The sequence below is a fragment of the Micrasema longulum genome, unplaced genomic scaffold, assembly GCF_059751315.1.
Source record: "Micrasema longulum isolate JH-2025_06_02 unplaced genomic scaffold, ASM5975131v1 h1tg002274l, whole genome shotgun sequence".
Lineage (NCBI taxonomy): Eukaryota > Metazoa > Arthropoda > Insecta > Trichoptera > Brachycentridae > Micrasema > Micrasema longulum.
In genome coordinates this window covers 261878-287984 of record NW_028279430.1, presented here as the reverse complement: position 1 = coordinate 287984, position 26107 = coordinate 261878, and the positions used below count along the sequence as shown (strand labels likewise).

At 34.3% G+C, this 26107-nt stretch overlaps 1 protein-coding gene across 1 annotated transcript in view; it reads right to left on the bottom strand.

Annotated features, from left to right (window-relative positions):
• Nucleotides 1–26107, bottom strand: part of LOC148272612 (uncharacterized) — a 303353-nt gene that overhangs the window by 62312 nt on the left and 214934 nt on the right. Inside the window, 4 exon segments of the mRNA XM_088239811.1 lie at nucleotides 5787–6128; nucleotides 7780–8051; nucleotides 14596–14720; nucleotides 22374–22492. Of these exon segments, the coding sequence (XP_088095937.1) occupies nucleotides 5787–6128; nucleotides 7780–8051; nucleotides 14596–14720; nucleotides 22374–22492 (858 nt within the window).

Here is a 26107-nt window from a genome sequence, read left to right as displayed (position 1 = left end):
AATACATGTTTTTATCGGCAAAAAATCAAGAGCGGTGTTATTTTTCCAGACTATGGCAATTTTGTGCAAAAAAACAGTTTAATATAGCTGAGTATTAAAGCGACGGACCATAAATACGATTTACGGCGCAAATATCAAGCGCGGAAAACAAAACCCTGATACACCCAGTGGACATGCGGGCGTCGGCGCCGCGCCGACCCCAAATCCAGGGGACGTCTGCTGCTCAGCAAAGATATTTGGAGATTTTGATTTTTACTCTGAAATCTGGATGTGATTTTAGGGGTTCAGATTTCTCGGGGTTGATCTCGTCCCCTATGGAAAAAGTATGTTCAAACATATTTTATGACTAATAATTATATGGTTATAATGTAGTTAGTGTATTAAAAAAAATCATTTATGAAGCAAAAAATGCTTCCTTACCAAGACGGCATGCTTAACGATCGTCTGTATTCATATATCAAGCGATTACGAAGCCGGCTCTTTTAATGCCACGATACGTTGGAAAATAGTAAATAACATGGAAAATAAAAAATAAATTTGTTTTTTAAAGTGGCAACATTTTACGCCTAGATGCTCTTATGTGTTTATGGGGCAGAATCTAGCCACATTAATTGTACATCTAGGCGTTCGTTTGCAAAACTGTCAGTTATGTCAGAATTTAATTTCACTTCAAAATTTACTTATTTCTCTCTCATATTTTCAATAGGCTTTGAGAAAAAAAGTGCCAACCTCAGAACGATTACGAAATGAAATGAATCGTAGATAAAGGAAAATTTGCTCGGTGGATTTTTTTTTGTTACTTTTAATGCGTCGATATACGTATCGAGGGGTACTAGAATTTATCTCACCCATGTCGTCATAATAAAGCAATGACACTTTAGTGCGTAGATATGTGTAACGTTATGTACGCTTCCCCTTGTTGCATATCGATGCACCTACTCAAAACGTGAAGGTGGGGAGTCGGTAGTATAATATCTTCGAGAGAATGCATCTTCAACCATACCTTCACGGTGAAAGTATGATGTCCTTAGCTTCCCATCATAATCGCGGCCCTGGCATTATTCTAGTAAATAACTTACCGATCTAGTGATCATAAAATATGTTAACTCCATCCTACATACGAAAATGTTTTTAGCAACACACCGCGACCGTAAGAAAGCAAACTAGCAAAATCGAAAATGTACAATTTTTTTTGAAAGTATTAAAAAGGTGTCCGCTTTGGGCTATGGAGTTAGTTTAGCAATCGACCATTGGATAAAATATATTATCACCTTCTTCATTCCCCTTTCCGCACCCAGTTGTGAAAAGGGCACTACACTGATAAACCAAATGCAGTGTATTTCGATTATCTATTACGTGAAGGGTGAAGGTTAGCTGATCATAACAATGAAATATTGCAGTTTAAACAACCTATACAATAAACTTTTCACGCTCACCCTGCCAGGAATCGAACCCATGACCTTAAAAACGGTAGGCGAACGCTATAACTATTACACAACTAGGGCGATTTATTTCAATTCGATTTTTTTATTCAGAAAATTTACCTTAGAGTAGCCGTCGAGTCGAAAATATTTATCTAGGGTTTTTGTTCTATTTCACACACAGAACTGTATTCTTCATTTATTTATTTATTTATATACAAGAAAAATCACATAAGCCAAATTACAAACAAATAATCTACTTGTTTAAGGGTTTAGTGTTTACTAAGGATAAATCAAGCAAGCGAATGAGTGCGGTATACCGGAATACTTGAGAGGATCTATCGGTTCCTATATGGGCAATGCCTGTTCTGTTGCGGCAAAAAAATAAAAATATAGGGTCGTATTATTTGCAAAAGTGTACACGAATATAATAAGTGTGAATGTAATATATAAGTATGTATATGATAAAATAAGTTTGAATTTAGTATAATAAATAAGTATGTATTTAACATACAGGTATAAATTAAGTTATAATTGTCAACAAATTTTCTGACTCTTTGCTTCCCGTGTCTATCAACCATTTGCCAATTTTTTTCGAAAAACATGTTCTACTTACGTTTTTCCAGATGTAAGGCACTAAGTTTATAGCTTTGGTCCCGTAAAAATAAAAGATCTTTGAAACACCGCTACACGCGCTCTAGGCATCATTAAGTAATTCTTCACAGAACTGTGTGTTTGAAAAAAGTGTTTCGTGTGCATGGTGTACCCTGTCTAGGGTATCTCAATGTTTATGGGTTTCAATCATTTTTTTTCTTATGTGAGATTGCCTTACATCAAGAACTCGTAGAGTTTTAAACAACTCTTCACTCGGGAACCTATATGGTATTTTCAGAATTACTCTCAAAACAGATTTTTGAGCTTTTACTAGTGGGTCTAATATGGTCCTAGCAGCTCCTCCCCAACCGACACATCCGTAGGCCAAAACAGAGTTACAGAGTCCATAATATACACTTCGTGTGTCTATCATAGACAGTATATTGCGTAACGTTACGAACACATATATTAGTTTTCTTACTCTACCCACCAGATAATCAATGTGCTTTCTTCAGCGTCAATAAAAATCCCCGAATATTTTATGTCATCTATTCTTTCTAGTTGATTACAATTGCAGAATGTGGGTTTGTTGCATTTTGATTCATGAATTTTTAATGATACTGTATTTTTGGGTTGGCCTTTAACTCTCGGACTAAACGTTACATATTTAGTTTTCGTAGTGTTAAGCGTGAGTAGATTATTATCAAGCCAGTTTTTAATAGAATTAATTAATAATTTTGCGATTTTGATTGTTTGTTTTGTGGTATTTACGGCCACAAAACTAATTAAAGCGTTCTATGCAATTTAATGTAATATTCTGTAATGAAGCCATCTCTTTTTTTTGTATACGTTGAGGAAATAGTATTTTTCGAATACCTAATTTTTTTGTATGTAAATGTTTTCATATTCACAGTAATAATATTGATTATTATAAAAATAAAGCAACAAATAAGGCGCGTTTTTTTCTATCATCAATTTTACAGAATGATCAGCCGTCGTTTTCAATTCAATCTAAAATTGAGCCATTCTTATTTTTTCTATCGAAGGGAGAAATTTCCTGAGATTCCATTACGTGTACCGTGTAACCCTCAATATGGGCGCGTTATAGTGTCGATACAGGATAAAGTGGGACATAAGGCCGGATACGGGACACGCGGCGGAGGTACTGCCGCGCGATTTGTCGAGACGAGGGATGAGAGTGGCCATCGGCATGTCGGATATTGGAGGGAAGTTATTCTAGAAGCCAATATGGCCGTCTCCGCGCTCGCTCGCCCGCTGGGGCGGCACGACGGAATAGGATTTTAGGATTTTATGCCGAGACTTGATTGGACACTTCAACACCCTCATAGACCCACATTCGAGTGCGTCTTTCCGAAAATCCCATCGGATTCAAGAACGTTTGCCAGGGAAATATACACGTAACCACTCGTGAAATTGTACTTTTCGCGACTGTCCCAAATGAGTTTACGCACAACGGCAAATAATGACGTAAATATTAATTTATTTTGAACATCTTTGAAACATGGCACTTTGCTCGTTTTTATTTAAACCCAAACGCAACGGTGTTTATTGTACACACGTAAATGTTTATTGGAATATCAAAGATGTTTACAGGTAATAGTGCTGTACCATTATCTTGTCAAATCTTACATAATGTTTTTATAAAAGATTTATTTTTAAAAGATAAATTATTTTCTTTTTTTGCAAAACAACCTTAAGATCTAAATAATGCAATAAACGTATTATTTAATTAATTTTTAAAAAAACATTGACTTAATTAAATTTTACTGAAATACTAGAATTTTGGAGTTATTTTCTGTTAAAAAAAAGGAAACAAATTTAGGTAAAGAGTCCGCGACACTAACACAGGGCATGTCAGCATCCCGTCATTACACAAATTACATGGACTGAGGCTCGCGTAACCAGTTCGTGCATTACATTAAGAGTCTATTATTTTGATACAGTACTTTTTAATACATGCCACCAAAACGCCAATACGTGTTCAGGCTTTTGAATTACGAGTTTTCTCACAAAATGCTTTCAGTGCTATTACGTCTGTACAAAAAACAGTGAAAATAAGCGTTACATTTTCAGAAAAAAGTTAAGACTGCTTTTTTGCTTGATAAAAATTTCAACAAAGAGTCGGTTGGAGTCAGTTAAAAAGCCCCCTCTTCTTTCCTTCTCCGTCACCTGCCAGAAATAGGTGTCTAAATCTCCCCCGTTCACCTCTTCCCTCTCCCCTCGGCGGCGCACATCTCCCGAGAACACCCTACACCGCGTGTGTTTTATTCCCCATCCTATTTATTCAATCTCCGCGTGTAATCTGCACAACACAGGTGCGCCATCTATGGGAACATTGTCACCTATATCGTTGTGGAGTACCTTTGTGCGTAGTACGGAGGTGTTGGGGTAGGCGCTGGGGTAGGTTGGGTCCTGGGTGGCTTGGGTTAGTGAACTTCCGATCCAATCTGCCGCTCAATCGAAGGTTTTGTATAATATAACACACAATTTGCAACAGATTCTTATCCGAAAAGGCGAGGATATTGTATCTTGCATACAAACATAAACATTCGTCGGGCTCGCTTAATTTACCAACCCCTAAAATGAGAAATTCAGCTCCCTGAAAATAATATTAAATGAACGCAAAATTCATAAAAAAACTCATTTGAAAATGATTTGCGAATGATCGAGTGTTAAAAATGGATTCACTGTCTAAGATGGTTGCCTCGCCTACGGAAGGTTCCAGTTTCGATTTCCGGTGAGATCGCAAAAATTGAATGGATTTCTTTAAGCCTGAGTTTTCTGCGCTGTTATTCACCACTATGATTGGGATTCCTGGCTTGTTGCGGTCTTATCAATAAACATTTTAATATTAAATATGAACGAGAGATATCACTGTTACGTTTCAAAATGGTTTTCGTTCTGTTTCAAATCGATACAAATATTGTTAACAACGTCAAAATCGATATTAGACATGTTTGTGTCCGTTTGAAATAAAATTATGTATTGTTACTGCTGTGACGATCTAATTCATGTCAAAGTCACGCGATCTACAAAAACGGTGGAACCGAGCGCGGTGTTTTACAAAACCCTATTATAAACTAATTTATTATATTTGTTAATAGATTATTAAACTAACCAAAAAAACATGCATTTTGTATTTTTGTATCATATTATCATCGTTATAGTTTCGTATTCATGAAAATTTCCACCGAAACATCAAAATTACACCGCCCGCTACGTCACGGGTTCAAATCGTTGAGTTTTTCTGACATTTAAAACTAGAACTCTGTACAATTCTTAAAACAAATTGTCTGTACCTGCTAATCGTTAAAGCAAGCTAAACGTTGAAAAACGTGGCCATCCCAGAAACCGGAAATCTACCATAAAATAAAAACGCTATAACTGATTGGGCCTTACTTATAAACTCGGCGAAAAGTTACACTTAAGTATAGTGGTATAATTTAGATGGGAATACCAACCTTATTCTACTTCTGTAATAAGAATGGTATTCCCATCCGAATTACTTAAGTGTATACTTTACTTAAGTGTAACTTTACGCCGAGTTTATAAGTAGGGCCCTAAGTTTATTTCAAAGTGGTTTATTTTTACAATGCATTATAGAGAAACTACACCGTAGAATTTAATGCTCTAATTCCGACCGTGTGTAAGAAAACATTTCGTAAAATTACCCGAAACGCTGAACTTCCTCATTAAATAAAAATTATGACAGCAAAAAAGAATAAAAAACATCGGATGAATAAACCATACCTGCATGTTCCACGTTCTGGGCGGTCGTTGCAGCGTGAACGCTCTGTGTGGCCGGGGCGGGGAGTTCCCCTCCTCCCGCTTGCCCGTCGGCTGCCTGGTCCCCCCCCCGGGCCGCGGCTGCTGGCCGTGCTGCGCGGGCCTGCCCCCTCCGCCGGCGGCGCGGGGGGCCGCCTGCTTGCCGGGCCCGCCGTGCGCGCCGTGCCCGCCGTGCGCGCCGTGCCCGCCGTGCCCGCCGTGCCCGCCGTGCGCGGCGTGTCCGGGCGGGCCCCGCGCGGGGCTTCGGGAGGGGCCGTTGGACGACCGCTGGTGGCCGGGAGTCGACTCGCCGCTCGGCTTAGAGGACTGGGGAAGAGGAACGTTTTGTTAGTTTGTGTACGGTGCACTTGAACCTTATTTTTCTCCCTCCTGGCTGTAGGTCCCATTTGAGCCCAGCCCAGCCCTTCGAGTCCTCAATATACATGTCGCACCAGGTAGTGGCGAGGCAGAGACCCCTCTCGCTAACTGAGACTCGACACGGTTTACTTAAACCGACCTTTGCACATAAATGTTTGTCGCAAGAGGCAAAGTTATCAGTTCACGAAGGAGTCTCGGTGCCGACCCTTATGTCTTGGACCGAAGTATGGAGTTAGAAAATCAGGTGAATGTGTGGTAAAACTATGCACAATTGGTACAAATGTCGAGATCCGTACAGGATGCTAGGCTGAGATAAGCATTATCGATAAAAAGGGCGTATTGCGTTGGTTTATGAGTTTGGCTGAAAAGATTTACAATGCGAATGTTGATGGATCCAAAAGTCGAAAAATACTGAGAAAAACATGGCATGAACAAAAATGACAAATACTTGAAGAAAGACATGTCAAAAGGCGGAATAATCGGCGCGCGTGCATGAGACGTATTAAATGTAAAAGAAACGAGTCAGAGTGATGTGGTGTTCATTCCTCTCTGCCTACTCCTACGGGAAACGGCGTAGTGGTTAATTTGTTTTTTTCGGTTGTTTGTTGCTTATTATTTTTATCTGCTTTCTCAAAATATGCATTTCTTGCATGATGTAATATAATATTAATGGGATAAGATATATTTCCTTTCTTGGTATCAACTCATTTAATTGATTTATGAATTGGTTAATCCTCCGTTAGTAATTCGATGAAGGTACCTTCAGAACTGTGAAGCACACAATATAGAATTATCACGATATGTCGCAATGGCATTGCTCCCTTTTGAGAGTCAGAAGACATAATCTGGAGGTGTGATGCAGCAGCGTTTGTGAGAGTCTAAGGCACCTCCATTTCGTACCAAGTCAAGTCATGATTAGAACTAACGGCACAAAACGTCATAATCTCTTCACGTCAAATGGAAGGTCTACTGGTGTCTATCAATAGTCCGGCATCTTTTAATGGGTTTTCTGTGGTTTTTTCTTCTTTAAGTAAATGCAAAGCTTTTTTTAAAAATATTTATCTTGAAACCACCCGACAGGTTTATTGAATTTACCCTTATGGATTAGTATATAAAAAGTAATATGTTAATACGTTTAAAATAAAATTGAACTAAAAATACGTACAAAAAGATAATTATTTTCCCAGACAGACGGGACATTGTCTTGTCGGTAAGTTTAATCTATCGAAAAGTGAACTAATATTTTTTTTGACTGCTGTAGGAACATATATACAAAGCTATCTTTGGATACTTCATTGTAAAGACCGTGCATTTTTGGTATTGGTAAAAAGAAGCCAGTGTTTGTTCTATAATTTCCCACAGCAAATAGAGTGTTACTTTAAAGGCTGCTGAAATTCCCTCTCTTTTCTGACACTACTCGGGTAAAGATAGCCAGGAATTAAAATCCACTTATAAAATGAGCATAAACCATGTACATTAAAAGCGATAATAAATTTCCACAGCAAATAGAAATCACTATAATGGCCCACAGCTGCAATTCCCTCTCTTTCTCGAAAATGTTTCAATTGGTACTGTGATGGTGCGGATGAAAGTAGTATACCTTGTGGGACGGCAGTGGACTGGTTCCTTTGGGACTGTTTCCCTTGGAGCTCGCTGGACTACTTCCTCCTTCTTTGTTACTCGCTCCCGCTCCCACACCCGTCCCCGCTCCCGCTGCAGCCCCCGCTCCCGTTCCCGCTCCGACTCCCGCCGCTGATGATGCTCCTGGCACGGCTCCACTTCCCCCGCCACTCCCCGCGTTGGCTCCACTATTTCCACCTCCAGCAAACTGGATACAGGATCCGCCTTGAGGGGAGGACGCGTTGCCTGATGCTGTAAACCAACAAATTCACAAATCAGACCTACAGAAATGAAAATCTTATTTTGATTGAATAGTAACTAGTTAATTCAACGACAAGATTACTAACTTTCTTTAATAAATTGAATGATTATAATGATTTTTGGTTAAAGAGGTGAAGGTATGTTGTTGGATGCACGCAGGGTGGGCTGATATTTTTTTGCCGAGTTTTAAAATGAAAGGGGTCTAGAAAGTTTCCTTTAAGATTACTCGGAACGCAAAAAATATTATTTTTAAATAATTCGATACTACTTTTGGCCCTCAACTAGAGCTTGGAGTATTCAAAAAGTAAATTTTTTGCGCTAAACCGGCTGTTATTTCGTATTTACGTAGGAAAATCAGTCAATTCAATTTTATAATGTGCAATAAACCTTATTCAATAAGCATCTAAGAGCGTGAGTTGCACTTTGTTTTGTAATAAATGGGTAGCATTGTTTTAATGAGCCATTGTTTTCGTCAATATTAGCCAGGCGTTTAACGAAATCAGTTCGGCGAAGTGTAATCTTTTTGCATATCAGTTGTTTTAAAACGTGTGCGAATATGTAATGTGATTAAGTTATATCTTTTCTAGCAAAAAAAAACGATTTTATCAATATAGATAATCAACAAAATGTTCTAACCTAATGTGAATATTTGTATGAAAATTCATCTTCGTTGATATACTATAATTGAACATGTTTAGAAAAATATGTAAAAATATTTTATTTTTCATACAAAAAACAACCAATGAAATACGGCCCTTGTAAGCTCATAGCTATCACAACAGCTTTCATAGACAATATTATTGACAAACGTATCAATTGTGGGTTTTTCTTTCAAAGATATCATTATAAGTAAGTTCAAAATAACATCATTTTTAAGCAACAATAAGCAATAAATGGCACAGGGAGGTATAGAAAAAATAGGCTGTGTAAATCAGTTATCAGTGCTCAGAACAGCGGTGAACTGGGGATGTTGGAAAACCATTAAATTATTTCTGAACCCTCTCTCCGTGACAAGGAATATATCAATATCATTATCGACCGGTTAACCAATAATTTATTCCGTGTCTAGGCGCATGAAGAATAGAGTTCTGTGTGCGAAAATTAACCAGAACCCTGGAAGAGTGTGTTTTTACTCGATGGCAATCTCATCATTCCATGACCGATCCCCGTTTGGAGCATATTGTGTCCACAGAGCCTTCAGGCACCTCTGTCAGCAACTAACTCCTATGCATCCTTTCAAATCATGTTCGCGAACTCCCGACGAACAGTCAGCAGCGAGCGTCCGGGAATGAATCAATAATATAATAGATGCAGCGAATTTCGGTGACAACTGTCATCAAGCGGAGAAATTATGGTTGGTTTGGCCACGTACTGCGAATGCATCTGAGACCTACTTTTTTAAATATGTATTTTTTTGTTCGAACAAATACATACATATTACAAGAAATACAATAACAACGTATCCCAAACTCTATGAGGCCAAGAGCCCTGTGTTGAGTTGGGATACAACATAGTGGAAAGTTGAAGCACGTACATAATTTAATAAAAGCAAAGATAAAAGTTAAATATTATTCAATTAACATACATGTATTTCAAAGGGCATCTGGACAACACGCTGAAAAGTATATAAATCTATGAAATATCTCGCAGCAGTCTCTTGCGATGGTCTCTTTCCTTAGACAAAATCCAGACTTGTACGCTCCTAAAAATGGCTTTCGTTTTGGAGGACATAAAATATTCATTCAAGACATTGAACACTCTTGGGGCCACAAAAAAATTCCTCTGAGCAAATGTCGTACGTGTTTTTGGATTTAAATAATTCAAGTTACAGGAAAACCTCGTACAAGCATTCTGCTGGGATCTACTCTTGTAGCAGCATGACCAGAAATGTATCAATGACCCTTTAAAAAAAATGTCCAGTACCTTTATGAATTGGAACTATCAATGTCTCAGATGGGAAAGCGGGAGGGCAACGCAGCATCATTCTTAGTATCAATTTTTGTACGTTTATTAGGGGGTTCATGGTAGACGCAGTGCAACCTCCCCATCCCACTTTACCATAAGTTGCCACTGACTGGAAAAAGAGCAAAAAACGCAGCTCTGAGAGTGCTAATAGCGCAATGTTTCATTGTTCTTGGACTGGCAGCTGAAGCGTTAAGACTGATCTTCTTACAATGTCGTGCCCTATGTCCCGGGTGTGGATAGAGAAATTGGGAATAATGAACCAATAGCTGTACAGTGTAGGCTAGTCAAATAGGCAAACAATAATATGAGACAATATTTTGAGTACGTCCAAACGTTTGCAGACAAGGCTGGATTTCACTTCCTAGAGAGTTATTAAAAAACAAAACATATGGAAAAGTTGAGAAAATGTGGATGCTTAAACACAAGCAGAATGGTGAAATGTTAGACAGAGCGTGAAGTGAACACCTTAACCAGCCAATGATAGGTCATAAGGCCTATACATATCGAGACTTTGTGTTCCCTTCTCAAAAATATTTTTCTTTTCTGTTGCAATATTTAAATCCTAAAAATATTGTTTTTTTTTTTACTATTTAGGTCCTGTCTAAACACAGAAAATTCCTGGCTAGTCGGAATTCGAAACAAGGAACCTATATTTATTGTAAAAATGGTAAATGTCTAATCCTTATTATTATTCTTAGAGGTGGGGTCAGTGCTACGCAAGCTCCCGACGTCACTGCGACCTGTGAACATCTATTGTGACGCGTCCCCGTTAATAGTTCTCGCCCTTCAAGCCCGAGTATATAAAAAGCCTGGCTACTGTGTGGAAGGCAGAGTTTTCAGCTATATCTCCCCCTCTAAGCCCAGATTCGTAAAATATCGGGCTATTAGGTAGGGGGCGAGCTCTTTCACATCCTCAGGTTTAACCTGTGGTCTCCCGAGGATGAGGCTCCTTCTATGATGTAAAGCATCACATTCACATATAGTGTATATAGGTGTTTCCTCATCTGCACTGCAGAACCTACATCTAGAAGTTTCGGAAAGGTTCATTCACAGTGAATGAAATAAATAAATATTTCTATCAAAGGCATTGGATGTTTTAAGAAGCGAAAACAATAAAAGGACAAGGATTTATCCCTTAACGATTTCTGGGGTATTTTCTTCGGTGACAATTTTTATAAATGATCCATTGGTGAATATTTTAACTGCATTTATTTTTTAAGCTTCGATATTACACAAAAAACTATTTAGTTTTACGGCACAAATTAGTTTTTTTTTGTATTATTTCTTGATAAGAAAATAAACCCTGGCGTTATAATTTTGGGGCGTTTATCTTTTAGTGGATTTGGGAAACAAGTTGTAGTAGATATGACCCAGGACCGTCTGGTATAAAATACGTAACCACTACCAACTGTCACGGGACCATTTAGTGGTGAATATTATCATATTGTATACAGTATAAGAATAATTTATATAAAACTAAATATTATCTTAAGTGTAAGTACTCGTTGATTTAAAAATAAGTTGAAAGAGATACAATACGCAATATTTCAATGGAACGTGAGAAAAGTGCGGATTTTAAAACATTAGCAATAGATACAGATATAGCTTTATCGAACCAAATAACCCCAAAAACATCAATGTTTTAAAATTATAAAAAATGCTTATTTATGTTCAAAAAACAATATTACTCTATTCGCTGTACCGGCAGAGTCGAAAATAATCAAATAAATTAAAAATAAATCTCAACAAACAGTAGTTTCCAAAGCCAACAAAGGAAATTGTATGGTTATTATCTATAGAAACGAATGTATAGATAAAATGAACCAGATTCTAGCTACAGATATATTTTAATTAAAAAAGATCCAACTAAAGAATTCACTTCGCAAATCAAGGCCTTTATTATAAAGAGTGAAATTGTATTTTTAAAATCATAAATTTACAATTTACCTCAAATGAATCCACAGTGTCCAAGATTACATGTATTACCGAAAATGCACAAAGAAAATATCCCGTTACGACCGGAACTGTCATATAATTTGGCACCGTGTAATAAACTTGCCAAGAGAGCTAATTGCAAAATTAAAAGTATTTTATAATTTTAACCTACACATACGGTAAAAAAAACTCTTTGAAATTAAAAGATAAATTAAAAATTTAACTGTCCCTTCAAACTCTCGACTTTTCTCATTCGATGTTATGAATCTTTTCAATAAATGCTACTAACCAAAGACGATATATATCCAAAAATAACTAATAAATACAAACACTAGAACACAAATGTTTGCCAATGAACTGAAAAAAAAATTGCTATTTATTAAAAAAAGAAGCTGTTTATATTTGCTTTTTTTATTCATTATTTCAGTACAAATGTAAATCTGAACAAGTTCAAATAATTAATCTCATCATATTATCCTTATGAAATGCATTGAACTGTGTTAAAATAAATTTTCAGTAAACTATTTAATCTTTGGCTTGGTATACAAATTAATTTACGATATAAATGTTGGCGCATAAAATCCACCAGGCTTATATATATTTATGATTCATGAGTATGCTTTATGAGCATGAAAATAATTAATAACAATAAAAAAATAAAAAAAGTTAATAGTGAATTTGTATGAAAAACATCTTTAAAGCTAAATATTTAAAAATTCGATAGCAAAGGTGAACAATAATAATTTGTATTATTGTTTTGATGTATGACTACTCCGTTTATTTATATTGAGTGAGCCGGTAAAGTTTTTTTTTTCATTCCACTTAGAAATATACTTAAAATCCCGGACTTGAAACACCTATACCATGCACTGGCAAATTCTGTCTTGACTTACGGTCTAATTGGTTGGGGAGCTTGCACAAAAACCACCCTTGAACCGGTAGCACAGAAATATTTAATCCGAGTAATTTAAAAAAAAACAGTTCGTTATCCGAGTGATTTTCTCTTCAAAGAATTCAGAGTACTGAAATTTATTCAACAGTATATATTGAGAACGGTAGTGGTTACACACATAAATAGACATTTACTCAGACGTCAACCACAACTATAATACAAGATACTCTAATAGGGATCTGATACTAAGTGAAGGGGTCAACACTGTTCTGGCATCGAGACAACACTATTACGTAGGCAAAAAGGTCCATAACCTTTTGTCAGAACCGTGGAAAGACGGGAGTGTTGTCAAGTTACGAAGGTGTTGACCTCGCTCTTTCATGACATCGGTCGTAGGAAGTCAGAAAAGTTGATGCATGCCACGGATTGGAGATTCTTACTGGATGTCGAAAATAAAATATAAAAAATAAGGAATAATTTAAAAAAATATATTTATAGATGACAACTATGAAGTTTCGCATAAATAAATTGTCTATGTTTTTATGAATGTATGTGTGTGTATGCGCATGGGTGTACGTGTGTGTGCACGTACATGTGTATATATATATATATATATGTGTGTATATATGTGTATGTCTGTATGTATATGTATCAAAATGTGTATGCCAATAAGCTTATAATTTGTTAACTATTATAATATATTAAAATTTTAACTGCCTAGCTTGGAACGGGGTATGTACCCTTGTTAGCTGGGCAAAGTGAACATGGAATTGTATTTTGATAAAGAGTGTAAATAAATAAATAAATAAATTTAAAAAAAAAATTATATATATATTCCTATTTGGATTTTTTTTGTAAAAGCTCTATTACTTGGGATTTATCAATTTGAAATTAGGTGTTGGTATTGAAGTTTTAAATTATAATTTGTAACTGTTTATTTCGAAAATATTAAGACTAAGCGATAGGAGAGTTATAACTGATTTATTAAATTTATATAAAATAATCCAATAATCCATGTTTGACACCCCTGCAATTATATCACTGATTAACTTTAATGTACCGAAAAGGACAACTCGGCAAACCTACCAATACAGTCATCAATAGACTTCACACTCCAGGCAATGAGTACCAGGACGTTGGCGACTCATTTCACATGGAATTGAGGACATTTATATGTAACGGCTCTTCTCCTGTATTTCATTGGTAATCGTTCCGGGTGACTATTTGTTACTATTGCTTAAACTTCTCTATTAGTGTTTTTTTTTTGTTTCTTTTCTTGAATTTATTAAGTACAAAATATTTATCTTCATCATTTTTTCTTACATCATTATATATTTTTATACATAAATATATACTATTTACCTAAGTATTATATTTAAATAATAATACATATATATATATATTTATATTTTTATCATTTAATATTATTCAAAATTGTTTTCTTAGTTTTTTTTTAGCTAGTTCAAAATATTTTTAATACCAAATTATAACTTTTGATCGATAATTCTATATTTGGTAATTAGTTTATTAGTTTTAAGTTTATCTCTTTTAGACTTTCTTAATTTGTTAATTAATAATATTGTTTGAAATGCTATGTACTACTTATAATTATGCTTACATGTATGTTTATTTAATTGTGTTTGTAACTAATATGTAAAAGGCACGAAGTGCCGTTTATTTCAATAAAAAAAATTACTTCATTAAAAATCTGTGTTGATTATTGAAAAAGAAGCTGTGTTTAACCTGGCGCTCCATGATGGTTCTCCGCGTGCCTCCGAAGCGATCTGGCGTCACAATATGACTTCCCGCAGCCCTCTGCTCTGCACTCAAACGGTTTCTTGTTTCGATGAGTTAACATGTGCCCGTTACTGTAAAAAAAACATCGAATTTAACGAAATTGATTGACATTTATTTTATCGAGATTGATATTTACAAAATACAAGCAATTTTATTTACTGAAAAGAATAATGTTTCTCACAAATTCAGCAGAATTATAATTTAAATTAGTGGAAGATAGTAAAAGGTTAAGATTGAGAACTATTTATCAGCCAGTATCGATGTTACATCAGGTGTTCCCCAGGGTGCCCATCTGGCACCCCTTCTTTTTAATTTGTTTATTAACGATGTAGCAAATGTATTCTTCTTTGCTTGTTTTTGGCTCTTTGCGGACGACAATAAAATTCTTAAAATAATATAAAATACAAATGACTGTTTGCTGTTTCAGTCAAATATTGATTCTTTTAATATGTGGTGCAAAGCCAGCTACATAGCATTAAATATTAAAAAATATAAAATTCCTTTAATTAAAAAATAGAAAATATTAATTTAAATGTAGTCAAGTCTATTAAGGACCTCGGGAGTTATCATGGTCTGTAAACTAACCTTCAATGAACATATTAATACTATGATTAACAAGTCACTAAAACTCTTGGGTTTTGTTGGCAGGACCTCTACTGACTTTACTAATATGTTCATGGTTAAAATACTACGTTGCTCACTTGTTCGTCCTCTTTTAATGCATGAATATACACGCGTGATCTGGTCTTCCTTCTGTGTAGGCCAGATAAATCATATCGAATCGGTGCTACATCGTTTGCTAAGAAAAGTAGCTTGGATGATTGGCCTCGAGAGGGGAGACTACACTTAAGGAGAAATGGAGTCAAAGTAAAAAATCTCAAATCTGCGAAACCGTAGAAATAACATTGACTCTATATTTATGTTTAATTTACTGAATGGCTTAATTGGTGTACCATCGTTACTGGAATAAGTGGCATTCAATGTTCCAATCCACCGGTTGCGAAATAATAATGTGCTGTTCCTCGATCAATACAGCACAAAATATGGCTTGCATGCACCAATGTCCCGATTGTGTCGTATTGTAAACTCGAGACAAGATCTGGACTTTTTTATTGGATTTAAAAAATCACTAAGATAGACCGGATCTTGTATTGAGGTAGTATTTTTTTTTTGTCCCAGCTTTAATTTTATTAAGTTGTATTTTTTTTTTTTAAGTGCCTGTATTTATTATGAGAAATTGTATTCACCAGCGTTAAAAAGAACTGCATAAGTCCATCAAATAAATAAATGAATAAGAGAAAAATATAAAACGTCTACATTATTACTTGTTCGAATGATAAGTCAGATCGTAACAATAAAAAAGTTAAACAATTCTAATTTTGTATTCGCTAGGCCAGTAAGGTCGTCATTATATTAATATTTCCCGAGTTGACGATTCAAACTCAAATAAAACTATTTTCTAAAACAAACAAAAGTTTCGCTGCTGAAATATTAAAATGAAAAATGAAGCAGAGATCAAAATATCGGATACCGCGGGGCAGGGGCGTATTCCAACGTTACACAATCTATTCAATTTTCCGAATTGGGTCGAAATTCAACGGACGGACTGAACCTTAATTCTGCTAACGGGAGGGGAAATGCATTAAACTAAAGCTGGTTAAATGCAAATATTTCGTAATTGCATTTGAAGCCGAGTCCTTTTTATGTGGGGTATTATGCGAGTAAGTACTACTAGAGCTCGGGCAGAAATTGAAAGGCGGCCGGGTGCGCCGAGAGGGTTAAGTCCGAAGGACAACAATTGTAAAGTTGCCTTCATATTTTCATAGACCACAGCGTTTTACTAATGGCGTTAAAATCTAGACGTCTTGACGTATCTTGATAAAGAAAACTTTATGCTTAAGCAATATCTTTAAGAAATTACATCTTTTGGATTTTTTTTTCAATTAGAAAATAAATTACAAAACAAATCAAACACACATAAAAAATATTTTGTTAGTTCAATCCAAAATAAAGAAAGGTCAAAAGTGAATTTTACCTACTATTTATTTAGCCTGCCATGCAAGAGGTCTAGGGTTCGATTAACGACATGGTTGATGTGAAATATTTATTTAAAAGGGTGTTTTCATAGTCCCTGGACTGGTAGCTGAAGCATAAGACTGATCATCTTACCTTCATGTAACAAAAATGATCAAAATACGCTGCGATTGGGAAAAGGGAACGATGACGATGGTGATTTAATTTAATTTAATTTGATTAATTTTATGATTTAATAAAGTCAATACTTAAAATGAGATATGCATTTAGGCTTTTTTTCTTTTTCTTTTTTCATATTCGCTCCCAAGTGTCAATCCCTTCAATCCTCCTACGTCAATCCCTTGTCCCTTAGTTCCACTGGATAAAGCCGAAAGATCGTCATCGACGACCTCCGGGACAGCGGCGGCGGGAGCCCGCAGGCGTGGAGAAGAGGGTTGAGGCTCTCCCGAGGCATCGGCAACACGTGTCCGAGCCAGGTCCACTGCCACCCCTTTCGAATGTTTGTTACAAAACGCTCCCTTAGCTCCCTTGTTTGTTCTCGGAAGTCAATGTTGCTAATGAAATCGAACCACCGTATACCTAATATCCTCCTCAAAAATCTGAACTTTGGTATTTTGACTGGTAAAGTACCAGTAGCTCAATCGTTAATAACTATCGACGTGCTAGTAAGCGACGCGATAACAATTTTTAACCATGGTTGTTTATCGTATTCGCGACCACAATGGAACATCCGTAAACACCTAATATTAAGTGTTAAAATATTTACGTTTTGCGACGTAGAATCCTGCTGCGCAATCACATATTTGAATTTCACCGGTGTAAATATTAATATATTAGTATTTTTGTTTATTTATTTATTATTTATCATGCTATTTATTGCATTTAGCCGGTGGTTTGCAAGCCAAATGTCAAGAAAAGCAGTCGCCATAGTAATTATAATTGAATTTTCACTTTTTTGTATTAGATACTCCTTACTATTTTGCAAAAGCGGTATATTGTATTTAAAAAAAAATAATAAACGCCGATTTTTCGCCAGTGAACTGTATTTATTTACGAGGAAAACAAACTGACACAAGTGTTGACTTAGAGATTACTTATGACTACGATAACTGTTCATTGTGATCGCTCAAATGTTTTGCATGTTTTTAATCACGTCGATAGTTATTTGCGATTGAGCTACAGGAAAACTGTACATTCCCAAATTGTTTGATTTAAAAGTAAAATTTTTAAAATATGGGGAAAAAACGGAATGGTATATTTTTGAGGATTACACTAAAAAAGATTTGATTAAGAAAATATGTGTTTATTTGAAATTAATTTAATTATGAACCCTTGCGGATTTCATTCATTTAACAAAACAATTTTTATTTTTTTAGTGATAGTATTTAAATATCTTTTGTAAAGGTTGTCTGATTCTTCTGTTGAGTTTTGTCCGGTAGTTTATTGTATAATTTTAGTGTCTGGTTTATTTGTCTCGATTAATTCAAGTCTGCCTAACTAAATACAACCTACCCGCATAAATAAAGGTTTCAGCTCTTCAACTTCATAAAAATCGACTGACGAAAGAATGAGGATCTTCAGACCTGGGGGAAATTGGATACAAAAAATGTTTTCTTGCGCCGGTAAAAATTAAAGCATTAAATTGTACGGTAATTTTTTTTTCAAAATGTACGAAAAAAAAATAAAAAAATAAAAACGCACTACTTTGAATGACGTCACTGGTTCATATGAACCATCTAATGATATGAGAGCTTTGAAGGATATCCGGTAGGGTCACCGTAAACGAACCAATCGGAAGAACTGACATAGAACAACCTCTGACGTCGCACGCGGAGTTATTTCAGAAATACAAAACTTTAAAAAATCATAGCGCTGATAATACGATGTATAAAGATAAAGATGATTTTTTTAGGCTTAGTTTTATATGCGATGAAAAAAAAAAGACACTGAGCTTCTTTATTGAAGGAATGAAGATTTTCAAATATGAGCAGAATGGTGATACATAGATATCACACAGCGTGTAAAGTGGCCACTTAAACCAGCCAATCACAGGTTTCAAGCCCTGTAGATGCCTTAAATTACCTTCTCTCAATTGTTTTCCATCTCTGTTGTTTTATGTTGATAGGTACATCCTGTTTTAAGGCAGATATTTTTATGCAAAATAAACAATAATATGACTACCTTCAAGTTTTTTTACTATTCTGTTGTACAATATTTCATTATAATTTTTATTGACAATATTTTGAATTGGTCCAATTTTTTTTAGACAAGGACTGGATTCAACTCCCGAGGGAGCTGTTGACATTAGTATATTACAACAGAGATGAAGAACAATTTAGAGAAGGTAATATAGAAGTCTAGAAAGAATTGAAGGAATGTAAATGTTCAAATATGAGTAGAATGGTGAATGTTACACAGTGCGTAAAGTGGTCACTTAAAACAGCAAATGACAGGTTGTAAGTCCTGTAAATGCCTAGACTTTCAAAATAACCTTCTCTAAATTGTTCTTCATCTCTATTGTAATATGTTAAAACTTTTTATTATTTAAGAATGTGTTCTAGTAAATTTTCAGATTTTTCTCTTTCTAAACTTAGTAACCATTTTTTTTACAGATTTATTCAATTGAATCCGAGTCATGGTTTTGCAATGTTTGGTAACATATGAAATATTTTGGGGCCCAGAAACCTGAATGTTTTTCGCCCAAATTGTGAATTTGTTGTAGAACCCGTGAAAACCATGACGCGTCCCCCTATACTGTCCCTATTTACAATTTTTTTTAAAGTTTTGATTCTTCATCTACAATTATATCAGTGGCTAAAATATGGATAAATTTAAGGGATTCTACTTGAAAGAGTTAGTTTTTAGGGTTAGTTTCATCAAAGAGTTCTTTAGGTTCTTTTAGTCAAGGGAGGTCATATACTAACTTCAAAATTTTATTTTGTTGTCTTTGTAGTCCATTTATTTTATTTGATTCATTTTACTTAATTGTATTTGATTTATTTTAAATACTATCAGATTTATAGGTTAAATTAATGTAAATAAAAACTTATGTATGCAAAGTACGGCCGGGCCGGCCATCCAATAATATGTATTCGCTAAATTATACTACAATAAAGCTACGACGATTTAAACTTTATGAATAATAAATATACTTAATTATAAAATAAAATAAAAATGGACAGAACGAGGAGATAGTGGGAAGGAAAAAAAATGATAAGGAGTGGTGAAGGATGATTGAAGGAAAGTAAGAGCGGAAAATTGCATTTGATTTAATTAAGTTTTAATTATTTTGATTTCCTGTTCCCGGCATTATTTGCATATAACATATTCTAGTTTTTACGTAGGTTTCGAAGTTTTTGATGTTAAACATATATAATTGATTTATATAGACACCTCTGAAAATAATGAGAAATATCTCGAGAATTGATGAATGATATTCGGCGCTCCGAGAGTATTCGCTAAGATGACATTAATTATATTTACTGGAAGAAGAATGGGAAACTTTTAAGAGGACGAAAAAATCCAATACTCGTAGTAAGCTTTCCAAAGAAATTTATTTATGCTAATCCACTTTTTGTAGGCCGCCTCATTCTTAACAAAGGGATGATGGATGGATACATTACACAGAGTTAGATCTCATACAAAATGGATAAATAACACAAAATAGACCACATAGATGGGCGAGGAGGGGAGGGAGTGACAACAGACAACAGACAAAAGTGACAATAAGAGCCAATATAAAACACTCTTCTCTACTTAGCATGATGTTATGTATAACTGACTCGGTTATTTACTACTTTATCATCCTTCCTCACTCCTTATCCTTAGTCTCTGACGGCAAGACAAACTTTTGTTTTTTCTAACGCTAATCTTGTTCGGAATATACCGTATTATCATCATCATTATCCTATTAAACTGACGAATAATATCGAATTCAAATTTCCGTTCATATTAAATTAACTGTATTTTCATTTACGTTCAGCGAAAACATATTGAAAATGAACATAGATTTTTTTTATTGGAATCGTATCTTAAATTCAAAAACAATGTCGATGAATTGGGCACATTTGTGTATTTGTGTGCATGTGTATGCATGTGTATGCATATAAGGGTTCATATCGATATACAGTTTGTTTTTCATTTCTTAAATATTTTTTGTTTTTTTTTCTTTTCATAAGAAAAATGAATATTAGCGTATTTATAATTTATATATTATTATAGTTTACCCAAATTTACCAAAAGAACCTCAAGTCTCGGATCTGTGAGTCCGCAACATTAGCCACAAGACCACAACCCGATTCATTTAAATACTTTCTTTAATATTCCTTTATATTTTGTTATTTTGTGGAATATTTTTGTTTAATTTGTTTTGGATTATTTTTTAACCGCTTTTTTACAATTTATTGATTCATTTGCAATTTGTTCATTATTATTTTTTTAATAATCATATTACATACATAAAGTTAAACATTTATACACAGTTTTTTTGACTATCTAACTAGGTTTATTTACCCCGTTCTAAGCCAGTAAAAAAACAGTTTTCAATATTTAGAAAGAATAATAAAGGCAGTCGAAATGCTGAAAATATAGTAAAACACATAGTAAAACACATAGTCAAAAAACACGCAAAAATATAATAATAAAACATCGTAAAAAACATATTTGTAAATTCAGTACTTTACGTAGTAAAAACTTAATTATTATAATTTTTCTCTGATTTTTCCCACCATGCGCATTTAAATTATGTTTATTCAATGAACAATGTTTTGAGTGGGTCCAAATGTTTTTAGATAGGCTAGATTTCCTCCCTAGGGAGTTATTTAGATCGAAATTTCAGGCTTTCAGGCGTTGCTCAGATGAATCGGTTTAGCTTTTTTTTTTCAAAATGGTGACCGTTAGACAGTGTGTAAAGTGTGCACTTATACCGGGCAACGACAGGTCATAAGCCCTGTATATGCCAATTTCCATATTCCCCATTCAAAAATGTTTTCCCTATCTGTTGCAACAAATTTAGAACAAATATAATATGTTTTTTTAGCAGACGTTTATAAACGATAACGATATTGGAATGTTCAACGGAAGTTTCGAGATTTAAATTATATATTTTTTTTCATATTCATCTGAAACAATTAGAGAACAAATTTAGAAGTTTCATTAATTATAAACACTTGTATTCTAATTTAGCATAATGTTTTCAACTATCATGTTTTGCGTCCTCATAATTTAAAAATTATTATTTCGAATTTTATTTCACAACTATGTATTGTAATTTATTAATTATTCACAGTGGAAAATGTAAATATTATATAGACTTTTTTACCATTATGTCAGAATGATGTTTATGTTTTGTATGTACTTCAGATAAAATTCGTTGTTATTATCGTTAATAAATAAATAAATAATATCAATAAATCAAATGAATTAAAACAATTAAAACATAAAATGTTAAAAAAAATATATATTTATCTTAAAAATACAAAGAAAAATCGTTGCATCATTCATAATATTATGTTGAAGTTGCGTATCACCGCGCCGGTGTCGGTCGCAATTCGCAATGCCAACGATGCGATAGAAGAGCAAACTTTTATTCTAAGAACAGTTCTGCTACTGTGAAATGATTATTCGAAGAACCCAAACAATCGTATATTTTCCTAGAAGGTACGGATTACGAAACCAGAAAGTTAACTCACAGATGGTCTTGTCTTTTGAAGGCTTTGGCACAAACGGGGCAGCCATATTTTCTCTCATCGCTGTGTGTCAGTTTATGTTTAGCGAGTGCTGAGGCATTCCCGAAGATCTTGTTGCAAACCTGAAACGACAAAAAAATACGTTTACAAAAACCATCTTACTTTTTAAATATTTTTTTTTTTTTAATTCGATAAACCGATTAACAAAGTATTTTTACTTTTATAATTCATATTCTACTGTTAATGATAATATTTTAAACATCTTTTGTAAAGGTTATCTGAGTCTTTTGTTTAGTTTTATCTGGTAGTTAATTGTATAATTTCAGGGACTGAACCAGATAAAACTAGATAAAACCAGATAAACATAAGTCTTTTTTATTTTTTAAAATTTTATATTTTTTCATTATTAATAAAACATATAATACTAAAAGTACATATTATACTCCCAGGCGTTATTAAACAAACTCATTTGGGACCGTACATGAAAAAAAAAAAATGGGACAATACATAATATCATACATAGTTAATACATCCGAAATAGTAAAAAAACATCATTGTACAAGAAACATAAAACACAATAATTTACACCATCGATATAATTTTATAAAATAATTATAACTGTAAAAAAGATTAAAGTAATATTTTTTTTGTCACACTTTTTTGAGGGATTTTTGATTCGATTTTTTATGTTTTGGCTCACCGGGCAGTTTATTATATTCGGAATGGCCAATATTTTCCAAAAACCTACTGCCGAACTTTGTTGAGCGAAACTTAAACACATGAAGATTCCCTAAGTAACGCGTATTGTAATTGTGAATATCGTTACTAAATGTGTATTTTAAATTTGTGTGAGCAAAAAGTTTATGATATTTAAATTAGTATTGGTTATATCATGCAGTGGCATCACCTTAAAAGGAAGAATCTTTGTTTGTCGGTGGATATCCTTGACATGGGAATCTTATTTAAGTCCAAGAATGAATCTTAGAGATTTGTTCTAAAGAACTTTTATTTCCGAGATCTGATTTTTGCTGGCAAAACCCCATATGCATGATATATAACATGGGTGGGAATAAATCATAGCGTAGTAGACGGCAAACAAAACGGAATGAAATAAAATTTGGCCGCAGCCGCTTTCATGGTCAATTTATTATCTTCAAATTATAACAAAATTTTTTGTTCAATACTTAGTCTTTATTGAGATCCTAGATACCGAAGTTAAGTCTAAATTTGAAATGGCGTAACCCGCCGATCTGTAAGATATTATATTTTAGTTACATAAAACTTAAGTTTTTTAAAAATAAAAATACCGCCAAAAATTATGCTTTTTATCTAATTTATTTGTTTTTATTATCGCGCGATTGAAAAAAATATTAGTTTTAAAATGGCAAAATCGTATGATTTCCTCATTTTGCGTTCGTTTTACCAGACTACAGCTTAACTTTTCATTGTAATGGGGGCCCCGGCATCTATGTCAGCCGACAGCCCGGGGCATCTCTTTTAAGTCAAGTTCACGTCCCGCAATTTGACATGAACATTTTGACATGAACTGACGACGAACGGTCAGCGGCGGACGTCCAGGAGGTCGGGAACCTGATGCTTTGTAAAGTAGGCGAGTGTGATTAAGGTTCTCTGAAGGCATCCTCAGTATTTGGCCCAGCCAACCGTATCGCCTCCGCCTGATGACAGTTGTCACCAGATATTGCAGCGCCCGTTCTCATATTTCTGCATTCCTCAAAATGACGATTTCTCATCTCTAAATACGGTAGTTTTGCTCCATTAGGGAAGAAGCAACGTTAAATAAATATCAATTATTAAGAAAAATACATCGCATCAAAAGTTTCTCGATTATGTGTTACAGGGAAGGTGAGGTGATGTTACTTAGTCTTACGCTTCAGTTATCAATCCAGGGAAGTTGAATTATTGCAGAACATCCTTTTATTCAATACTTCATTAATCTCGTCAGCCTCGCAGTGTAATGGTCAGCGCGTTTGCCTACCATGCAAGAGGTCTCAGGTTCGATTCTCGACATGTTGAGAACACAATTTAAAAGGGTGTTTTTACACTAGAATGTTTCATTGTCCCTTGACTGGTACCTGAAGCGTGACACTGATAATTTTACTTTCACGTTACAAAAAATGATCAAGATACGCTGCAATTGGTGTACCAATGCAGTGCCTTATGCACCATCAGGTGCGGAAAGGGAATGTTGATGATGATTATTATTAATCTGCTTTCCTTCGACTTTTATAAGCTAATTATGTATTTTGATATTTTGGTGTTTTTTTGTTATATAATTTAGTATTTAGTGTTATTTAACAATATTATTTATTAGTTTAGTTTTTTTACTTGATAAACCATATCTCAATTATGTTTATGTACTATTTTCTTATGACTTTAATTATTCTATTATTTTATATATTAGATTATGTCCGTAATCAAATCGGTATATATGTAATTAACATTTAATTATTTTTATAGATTGTTATTCTTTTTTTGTTTTATTCTTATTTTTTATGATTCTTTATGAATTAAATATTGTTTCACCTGTTATTATAATTAAATTTATTTTACTTTGTATTTATTCTTCTTGTTAATTATTATGGCTTAACACGGGAACTGCCAAAAGGACATTATTAGTTCATGAATTTGTAAATAAATGTGATTCAAAATTACAAAATAAAAAAAAACTTTTCAAAACAAATCTTTCACGTTGACCGCCACGGGAATCAATCGCAGCACCTCCAGCATGGTAGGAGAAATCGTCAACCGGTATATGAGGGTGTTAGAAGAAAACTTAGAAATCTCAATCAAAAATTTAAAATGAGTTATTTATGCCAAAATAATCTATATATAAAAACCGTCTCTAAATCTTGCAAAAACAGATTTTAATCAAATTCTCCGTTGAGTTGGTGAAGCATAATTAGAAATCTCACAATGCAGTTTTTCGCAAATATCTCAGTAACTCCTCCAATGGAGATTTCTAAGTTTGCTTCTTATCAGGGTATCCCCTCATATACTCTACGAGGCGAACTTTGCTACACTCGATTTCCTCTTTCAGGATTTTTACCTGAGAGTAGCCATCTAATAGAAAACACTCGTCCCGGATTCTGGTTCTATTACACACACGTAACTGTATTCTTTATCCGCCCGAACACAGTAAATATTCCTGTATAGTACGTCAATAAGTTTATTAAAATACTGCTATCTTTTTATTTACGTATGTTTTATTCTGGCATTTCTTCGTTGATTATAATTGTGGAACGAAATATTATTATCTATCAAATACTCTGCCTGAAATTATTTTTACTGGTTGTAAATTTGTCATTTCCCCGAATGTTGGGGTGACTTTGAAGGCTTTCATTATCCCATTAATTAAATGAAATTTATTGTAATCTGCAGGGAACGGTGTCCCCCCGCTCTCTTTCCTCCCCCCCCATCTGATCACTCAGCCGCCCAACCCTCCCCGAGGACCAACAAGTATCTGGAATGAAAATGTTCAAACAAAAAGCTGTTTCGTTGCGTTTGCTCTATCTTATCCTCGTCTTCTAATATTTGTGTTCCCAAATCTTCTATTTGGACAGTTAAATATTCAGACTCAAATGTCCAATGATCTCAGCTCTTATTTCATATTCTTAAATTTATTTTACAGTTTATTTGAATTGCTTATTATTTAGACATTTAGACAAAAAAAATATTGTATATAATAGATTTGCAGACTTATACCGGAATTTAACCCT